This window comes from Triticum dicoccoides, chromosome 2A (genome assembly GCF_002162155.2).
Source record: "Triticum dicoccoides isolate Atlit2015 ecotype Zavitan chromosome 2A, WEW_v2.0, whole genome shotgun sequence".
NCBI lineage: Eukaryota > Viridiplantae > Streptophyta > Magnoliopsida > Poales > Poaceae > Triticum > Triticum dicoccoides.
In genome coordinates, this window is record NC_041382.1 from 735,903,268 (window position 1) to 735,913,154 (window position 9,887).

Here is a 9,887-nt window from a genome sequence, read left to right on the forward strand (position 1 = left end):
GTAAAAAACATCCCAGCCAGACCCCCAAGACGTCGTTTTGCGCCGGATTTTACAAAAGTTAGCGCCGGCACGCCCACCCCACACCCAGCCCGCCGGGGGGCAGCTGGGAATGCCGGCATTAGCTTTTTGCAGGCGCTGCCCCACTTGCCAGCCTCTCTCTCCCCCCTTTTTCTTCTCTAGGCCCACCCACGTGCAGCACACTCCCTCTCTCCTCTCCACGCCCACACTCCCTCTCTCCCTGGTTCTACTCTCCATGTACTACGGGCGGGCGAGGCCGGAGCTCGCCGTGCGTGGCCGGGGCCGTGGTCGGGGCTGGCGAGCAGCCTCGAGTCCGGCTGTTGCGCGAGCTGCTAGACTGCCTCCTGTCAAGAGAAAGCGAAGCATTCATTCGTCAGCAGCAGCAGGCAACAACAACAGCGGACATGTTTCTTCAGAAGTTCAGGTAACCACAGCAGCAGCAGCAGCATGCGGCAGAGGTGAATCGCAACTCGCCGATTCCAAGCGCCAGCTGCGCGGAATGCTCAGAATCGAAGCGGCCGCGTGGCACGCAGGGAGTGAAGCCGCGGCGGCAAGCTCAGGCTCCCGGCGTCCGTGGCCATGGATGTCGCGTGGCGTGGCCTCCTCCGCTCGGCCTCAGTTGTCGGCGTGGCGGGGCCGTGGCCGGAGCAGGCAAGGCCGGGACGAGCGAGGCCGAAGCATAAAACTGCAGACTGTACCTCCTAACATAAAACTGCAGACTGGTTGTCCAAATGATACATAAAACTGTAGACTGTACCTCCTAACATAGATGTAGATGCACTTGGAACTCCAATCCGATGGATTTTGCTTGCTATTACTAAACAAATGATACTATTCTTTATTGTATTGTAGATTATTTTTATTTTTTTTCGAAACGGAGGCAAAAGCTTTGCCTCATCGATTAATTAAGAAGAAGAGAATTGCCCAGTTAATTAAGGGAAAACCGGGCGAAAACCAATACAAACTTAGCACAGATTAACTACTCACGTGACAAGAAACCAACAACCGCACAGGCAACTCCTACCAGACTCTTTGATTACACAACATCCACAAACCATGACATTGTCACTACGCCATGTGAACCCTGACAAGAACACCTCGACAGAAGACATCAAACACCTTCCAACCCACAACGACAACCCAATCCAAAAGGACGGGCCAAGAGACTAAAGATCATCCATCAAGCAGCCAGAGACGCCTTGCCTATGGCGCTACTCTTGCCTTTGCCCCCCTTCTTTTGTTTCCCTCTTATTGGTGTCCCAGTCAGGAGGCAAGCAATCGACCTGCCCAAACCAGGTCTAGCAACATCCACACTAGCGAGCAAGTCACAAAGTTCTTTCGCGAAGAGAGCATCTGGACTTGGAGTGGGTACAACCACACTTGGCTCAATGGTCATGCCACTCACAGGCATCACCTGCTCGATGGTCGCAGGCGAGGGAAGGGCACCACCATCTAAAACTCCATGCTCCAAGACACCGAGAGGTAGGGTGGCTGGCGCCTGACACCCAATGGACTTAGGCGAGCGAGAGATTGCAACATCCAAATCATCAAACCCCTCGGCATCAAGTATCTGGCTAGACTCCAGGGGTGATGATGGCGGTAAAGCCACAATCGAGATCTCGGGAGGGTCTACCTTCGGTTGTTCGACAGATAGAGGCAGAACCGAGCCCCCACACAACTCCCGCAGCTCAGGCATGATCTACAGCACCGGAGTAACAACCACATCATTGTCCAGACCCTCAGAGGCTGACACCGGCAAACATGCTCTAGCACGAGGGGAGAAATGACCATGAAGCTCGGCTCCCTTCTCGACCTCAAAGTTGTCATCAGGCACAACCAAAGGGCACAATACATGAGCAATCTGCAACACAGGCGGCACCGTGGAGAGCTCGCCTAGTGCAGCCTCGACACGCTCCATGAAGCTCTCCATCCGCAGCATCCAACCTTGCATGGAGTCAATGACATCACGCATAGGCTGGACCGTCTCCTCAAGCTGGAAGGAAGCCATACCAAGGAGCTCAGAGCGCAGCAGCTAAGCCTGCCGCTCCAAGGCGGGCCGCACTGGGATATCCGTCGGGGCCACAAAGCCAGCAGGAGCAGCAACGATCGACGCCCACGAATCATGACAAGATGTCTTTGAGAGGGGCAAGGCTTCTTTCTGAACCTTGCGAGGAGCTGGAGCTTGTTGGTGCCTGATGGGGAGGCGTGGCAACGGTGACACAGTAGGGCTTTCCAAGAAGCTGAGGGGACGCCAAGCATTGCGACACTCACGCGCTCGATGACCATTCTCAAGGCACCGAGAACACCTAAAAGGATCTCGGCAAACCGCTGCACGGTGACCAGGAAGGAGGCATCTGCAACATCTACCACGAAGCCAAGCAGGGATAGGACGGGGAGCCAATGCAGGGACTAGTGAGTCTGGGCGTTGCACACTGCGCCGAGGCAAAACCTCCTACCAACCTCCACATGTCCCGCCCGCCCGAGAAGCCGGAACCGAGGATTTGGTAGTCGGCGGCGGCGTCTGCGGAGCCAATTCATCGTCATCCTCGTCTTCTTCTTTGTCGGCAAGGGAGCTCCACGAGACTGATCGCTCCGTGTCCAGACCCAACGCCGTGTCGGCAGGAGTTGAGGACGGCGTCACCTCCATAGTAGCAGAGGATAATGTAGCGCAGCCCGCAGAAGCCGTGGACGTTGCTTCAGCAGTAGCAGTCAGGGGTGACGGCGGGGCTTCCGCAGGGGCCAGGAACGACGTAGCAGCGCCTGCAGTAGTTGGGGACGACGCACCCACAACTGCAGTCGGGGTCGGGATTGACGGCGCGACGCAGGCGGGAGCAGCGTCAGTAGAGCCCAGGGACGGGAGACACCCAGGCCCACCATCCATCAGGCCAAGGTGACGGGGATCTGAAGCAGCACGCGCAGTGTCCTGGGTGGACAACGCGTCGACGCCGGGCGCGGGAGGATGCGCCACCGGACCTGCAGCCACAACCGGCCTCGGCGGGAGTCCAGCACCGGCGCGGGACAAGCGGCCACCAGCTGCAGGGGCAGCCTTGTGTGAGGCAAGAGCAGCCGCGGACATGACGGCGGCAGCAGATGAGGCGGCCGACGGAGTCAGAGAAGAGGACGCAGACGTGAGCGCCATGGGCAGCACCTCGAGAGTCTGGAGGGAAGAAGGAGTGCAGCCAAGAGAGGACGCGGGGGGCAGTCCGGATCTGGTCTCGGCAGTGGAAATGGCGGCCGGATGGAGGAGATCAAGGCGGCGCCGCCAGCGGCGGGCGCGGGGTCGCAGGAGCCATTCCTTGGTGGCATGTATTGCAAATTATCAAGACATTGGTGATCACATTAAACCAACATAGTCAGATTTCTTAGTTATGCTGAAGTAAGTACTGCTGCTGACCTTTTTCTGGGAACAATGTTTTCATTAGCAATATATTTTCACAATGTTGTTCTGTATTTTGTTTTCTTTAACTCGATCATGTTATCACCAAGAAATCAGATTGGTATTACTTGGAAAATATATTGCACAAGAATTCAGAGCATGGATATATAAACCAGAGCATCCCAATATTGATATTACTTGGATTAGTATTTGTCTATTTACCTTCAATTAAAATCTTCTGCATGTTCTGACAAGAATAAAATCCGGTAGACTACTGAATGTACATGTACATATGTACTTCAATAAAAATATGTACTGCTAATTCTGTTGGCATAGCATAAATTTGCTTTTGTCATCTATAAAATCATTACTGACACTTTGTGAATGTCAACACAAGTTAAGATGTCTTCACTAAGCAGATGGGGTCTATATATAATTCTGCATCTTGATTGTCTGATTATTGGAGCATTACACATGACATTGTCTGGTTTGTATATCTTGTGAGAGCAGAAGAGTAGCTCCAATCAACTAAGAACCATACCAGGTGGATGGTGCAAGTTGTTGTGAAACGGACATATGGTAGTTACCCTGGGGAAAGTTGTTTGTTTTGATAGAAGAACTAAGGGAAAAGGATCCATTTCTGAAAAAACAAAGCCATTGGTTCGCAATACTGGGTTCATATCCAAGATTCAGCAGGAAAATAAGGTTAACTTGTTATCTACCTACTGTCTATCTATTCATATTGGATGTTGACTTCTCATTCAACCATCCTAGCAGCAGTTTCGTTGTTTCTTAATATAGGCCTCTGATGTGGATATATTGGTAATCATTCTTCACATGTTATGACTGAAGTTTGAACTCCACGTTGTATTGCCATGATTTACATTCAAAAATGAACGTAATTATTGCCTACCATTTGTCCAAAATTGGAAGTATATACAGAAGATCAGAAATCATGGCATGGTTCCTTGCCTGCTTATTGTGTACTTATTTTTGACAATCTGATGTTTTTAAACCAACAGAGAATGTGAGAGAAAATATGTTGCTCAATACCGGTGAGGGTAGTACACTATATATTTTTCTCGATATTGAAGCATCAGATCCTTCTTGTTCTATGCAACAACTAAGACTATTTTTCGCCACTACAGCCGTGTAACTTCAACCAATACATATGTTGCTTTGCAACACATAATGACCATCCTATGTTTGCTGCGGGTGGTCGCCTTCATGGTTGGAGTGAGCAGCTTGGCCTGGTACCATGCGCAACAGTCCCACGAAATCTACCATCGCCTTCATGGCTGCCAGAGCCGGTGTAGTGTGCCGAAGATGTCGTCAATGGTGGCGACACAAATGGAGAGCGAACACTAAAGAGAAGATTGCCGTTGAGGTTGTTGTGCAGGATTGCTCTGATTATTGATCAAGGGAGCATTGGTTTGATTTAAAAGGAGATTAGTAGCTTATTTTGTTCACACATGTTTAAGAGGGGACCAAGAAATTTTCTTGCTAAGCTTATAACAGGGTTGCACGTGCAGGCATCTGCCATGAAGAAATATAACTACAAACAAAGTGTTTTTGATTAGGAGTAGATATATCTTCTAAAGGAGTTTTAGCCTTATAACAGGGTTGCACGTGCAGGCATCTGCCATGAAGAAATATAACTACAAACAAAGTGTTTTTGATTAGGAGTAGATATATCTTCTAAAGGAGTTTTAGCCAAGACATGTGTTGCACGTGCAAGCTTACTAGTACTGTATAATACGCTACGCTAGACAGGAACAAGTAGCTAGCACAAAAGTTCACCATGAAACATTACAAAAATATAAGTAGCAGATAAGTTAACTGAAGGGACAAAGTGCATGACTTAATTTTCACAAAGTGAACATGCTAACCCATCTTCAAAAAGCGTCTTCCTCAAGTTTCATCCGAGGAGTACATGGATTTAATTCATGTTCGTAAGGGTCTGCAGATCCCTTCAGCTCTATAACATGCTGGCTTTCAACAAGAAGGGACCAAGCAACAGTTATCTCCACTTCACATCCACCAATGGAACAGCTTTCTTGACTCACGTTGCTGGATTTGGGTATGAAGGCAACACTTCCACTGATTTCTCCACATGCTGACAAGGCCTTTATAAAAATGGTAAGCCTACCCATTGATTTTACAGAAACAACTTGCCTTGACAGCTCTAGATTACCCTCTTCATCAATGGGCATTTTTCCAGCTTGTGAATCAAGCAACAAAATGGCTTCAGTTTTGTCCTCAAGAAGTGCATAACAAACAATGCCATTTTCACAAGGCAATGAGCCATGTACTACACTGACACTGAGGATAGTGGCTTGGACTGATTGTTCAAGATGCTGACACTGTAACTCTATTGTGCAAAGGCCCTTAAGGAGAAGTGTATCACGACGATCACCATAATTATCACCATGAGAAGGGAAGGCTTTACTGATCAGTACTCTATCTTTGGACCTTACTGTGCCCTTTAGCTTTAGATCAGCTTCAATTGTAACAGTGTCCCCAGACATAATTGCACGAGACGGGCCAGTCAAGTGCAAAAAGGGATTCTGCAAGTATTATTAGCTTGTCAACAAGGCTGCAGGCAGCAAGAAATAGAAGAAAAGGAAAGTACCATTGCGTACCTCTTTCGTAAGGATTTGGCAGTCATCCCTAGTGCGAAGGAAGAGAAGGTTGCGACGGTAGTCCACCATGTCTCGGGCAGCGACCACGCCGTATACCTCCAGAGGCCACTCAAGGGCGAAGCCTTCGGTTTCTGTGACATTGATGGAGTAGATCTGCATGGTCCTCAAGAATCTAGCACCCATTGGAGTTTGGCCAGAGTGGCCTGGCATGTAGTGGGTGAAGTGCATGGAGCTGAATATTGCTGCACACAACCAAGTATGTATTAGAAATCTAACGAGAACTAACTTAAGAGCTCACAAATTAATTTTACAGTCCATTCAAGTTTGTTAAATCAACAAGAACAAATATTAATCAATATGGTAACATAACAAGTAAATCGCTACACTTACAGGACGGATTAGCTTGCTTGAGATATGCAGCAAGTACAAGAAGAAAATAAAACTAATTTAAGTATCGCTAGCAGGCATCATTGTTTTACTCTACATCAACATTTTCTATTTTCTATTTTTCAGCAACAAATAATTGAATTTGAATGTCACAAGGGAAACATGCATCGACCCTCCATTTACCTCTAGGTTATCTACCGTTCATATGACGAGAATGCAACCCAGTATTATTCTCATATGCACCCTCCATTTACCTAAGTTTTCTACCATTCATATGGCGAGACTTATTTTCAAAATATTCTAATTTTATTTTCAATAATTTCATTGCTATAAATTCTCGCAGCAACATGGTGGGTGTTATCTAGTTTCATATGAGTTTCGTGTATTATTATACCACATGCAAATGAACTACGAGAATTAAATCTACATCTACGTCATGCACACACACACATATATAAAGAGAGAATTTTCTATCAATAGTTACCATGGAACTCATTTAAGGTATCGACATTGTAGAAGGAAAAAAAATACTATAACAATAGGGCTATAACGTAAGATGATCTAACGATGCGATGGAAAAATACGGTTTTATGTGCCCTGCACAAAATAAACAAATGGTTGAGTTCCTATACATGTTGCAGCAAGCTGAAATGTTCTTTTTTTACCGAAGAGGAAGCAAAGAGTCTTATTTTCCCAATCTTTGTGCTGGATATCATTGGAATGATGTTCCAGTATTTGTTCCATATTTTTTGAGATGTTAAACAGTTAAAAACTTAAAACCTTAACGAACCTTAACAAGTTCCCACAGACAACATCAATACATCCAATTTTGCCTATATATAATTCCTACGCAATGCATTTGTACCTTACTAGTACTAGGTAGAAAAAGAAGAGCAAACTAACTGAAGTATTGCTAGCACACATGCATGTTTACTCACTTGGGTCTTCAAAGCTGCGACCCTTGCTGTATATACTTTCCCAGCATCTACGATGGGCAGCGAAATAATACTCCTCGGCCTTCTTCTCCTCCTCATACTCGTCCACGTCCCCATCCTCATCCACATCCCCATCTTCATCCACATCCACAGCCCCCGCCTCTTTGGGGACATCTTCCTTTATAGATTTCATTGCCACTGACAATTCTGGCACCCAATTACCAAGCCTGTTGATAACTGCAGAGATGAACTTCAATGTGGAGCAGCAGCGTACGAAGGACTCACAGGAAAACATGCATATCGCTAGAAATTTCGATTCTGTTGAGGCTAGCTGGCGCATGTCGTCCCACAGGTCATCGAAGTGCCCCGCGAGTACACCATATTTGAAGCTGCCACCGCCGCCAATATTGCTCTGCATCAGCACCAATTTGCTCTCGTCGCCGGCTCTCGCTGGCCGGATTATGCCCTTTGCTTCAGACCCTTCCATCTTCCGAGTCTCAGAATCGGCAAGATGGGTGATCTTTTCCGACAACTGGAGCATATCCGATTTCAAGTCCAACAGATTATCGTGATCCGCCGAGTTCTCCCCGGCATGGATCCGGCGTATACTCTCAAGCACGAAGATTGCAGCCTCATAGAGCTCCTCTCTTAAGCACGAATACTCGCCACTGCTTGCCTCGGAAATCCCTGCGGTCGCCATCTCACCGTCCGTCCTTTCTTCTCCACACCGCCGCCGCCGCCGCTTTTTTTTTTAGTGGAAGGTGAGGCAAAGGTAAAACCTAGGGTTTTGCAGATACGGTTCAAAGGGGCGAGTGCTCATTATATAGTCTCTCAGGCTCAGCCCGGCCGAGTAGATCGAGAATTCTAGACGCGCCGCACCTCATAGCCAGCATACAACACCGGGACCGAGAACGCCTCTTTGGCGGAGATATAAGTCCGTTTTCCCCTCTAAACTATTCCGGTTCCGATTCTTCAAAATAATAATAATAAAAAACTTCCGGTTTGGCCGCTTCTCGCCTTAATCTATCTTTGGCGGAAAAGCTATTGGCGAACGGTCGCTGGGGTGAGATTCCAGTGAACGTACCCAGAGCCATCTGATTTGGATCGAATGGTGGCAGTAAAAAATCCCCTAAAATTAAACAAACTATCGTGACAGTTTTGTAAAATGTCACCCCCACCACATAAACAGCCAATCCAGTGTTCGCAGTTGCCGGCCCTGCTGCCGAACAGCGATTTGCGTCCAACTTGTGCGCATCTAGCCCCCCAATATAAGGATAACTTCAACACCTTGCATCAATAGGACACGTCGAATATCCACAAACTCATATGAACGTGTTCGCACACAACAAAGGTCGCCCATCCAGCCGTAATCATCAAATCAGGACATCAAAAGTGGGCCAAATGGATCCGGATGTGCTTGATTTGAGGGTTATCCCTTGAGACTAAGGATAGCCACTTTTAAAGTGGTTGCCATGTGTTTGGTTAATGATTTTGGATGACTGGGGATAGCTTGATTCAAAGAATATTCACTCAAAAAGGGGTTGAAAGGAGTAGCGAAAAGCTGGCGGATACGGGCAAGCCTCGGACGAAGCGGTGCACATTGTCTCACCTTGCCCTGATGCTGCATATCTCACCCCTCTCCATCTCTCTTGCATCCAACGGTGGCGGTCGCCGCACAAGCCAGTGAACACCATGGCTATGGGTGCCAGCGTCCAGCTGGCTAGCGTGTGTCATGAGCGAAGAAAGGGAGCACATGTGGCTCAACTGGTTGAGGGAGCCGGGGGCAGCGGCGAGGGGCGCAATTGCGGGGGTGTTGAGGGGCATGGTTATGCGGCGGACTTTGGGGACGAAGGCGAGTGAAGTAGGCGGACATTAGGTAGAGGACTTGTTACTCCGAACTCCCAGAACGAATCTAGGCTCTAATGGTCCTGAACTTGGAGGAACGAGTATGAATGCGAAACTTATAATGGACAGTTGGAAGCACCCCACAGTTAAAATATTTCAAAAAGTTGTGCCCGAGGTTATGGGCGACCCGGAAATTTATAATGCTAGGCGTAGAACAACGTCGACTAATAACTAAAACTTGCTTAACCATGTTTGTAACCATGATTGTCTCTTCTTGTGGGACTGCAAGCAAGTAAAGGACACCATGGGATTATGAATGACTCATAGGCAGGTGTTCAGGATCACTTCTTGATCAACTAGTTGCACAACTGCTTGCTGCAACCTCAACACTTAACCATATCTTACCTCTAAGTAAGGTTAGTTTTGTTGGGAAACGTAGTAGAAAACAAAAAATATCATCCGACGATCACCCAGGAATAATATGAAGATGCATATAAGGTTTGGATCAACGAGCATTACCGACTTTGGAGTGCAGCGGAAGTAGATGAGTCGGTGTATATCGTACTTGGAGTCCCTCGTACCGTAGATGAACGATCCGTCGAACACAAGATCGAAAACAAGACCTCTCTACTTGGTTGCAAGCGTACGGTCTTCACGATCCAGCAGTGCTTCGTCGTCAAGAGC

The 9,887-nt window shown here is 47.7% G+C and overlaps 1 protein-coding gene across 1 annotated transcript; it reads right to left on the reverse strand.

The window, feature by feature from the left end:
- Window positions 1–5,196: 5,196 nt before the first annotated feature.
- On the reverse strand, window positions 5,197–8,119 carry LOC119352147. The gene is made up of 3 exons (XM_037618871.1): window positions 7,362–8,119; window positions 6,037–6,278; window positions 5,197–5,961 (listed from the first exon to the last, which is right to left on the reverse strand). The coding sequence occupies exons 1-3, from the start codon at window positions 8,056–8,058 to the stop codon at window positions 5,290–5,292; spliced, it is 1,611 nt and encodes a 536-aa protein (XP_037474768.1). The 5' UTR covers window positions 8,059–8,119; the 3' UTR covers window positions 5,197–5,289.
- Window positions 8,120–9,887: the final 1,768 nt, after the last annotated feature.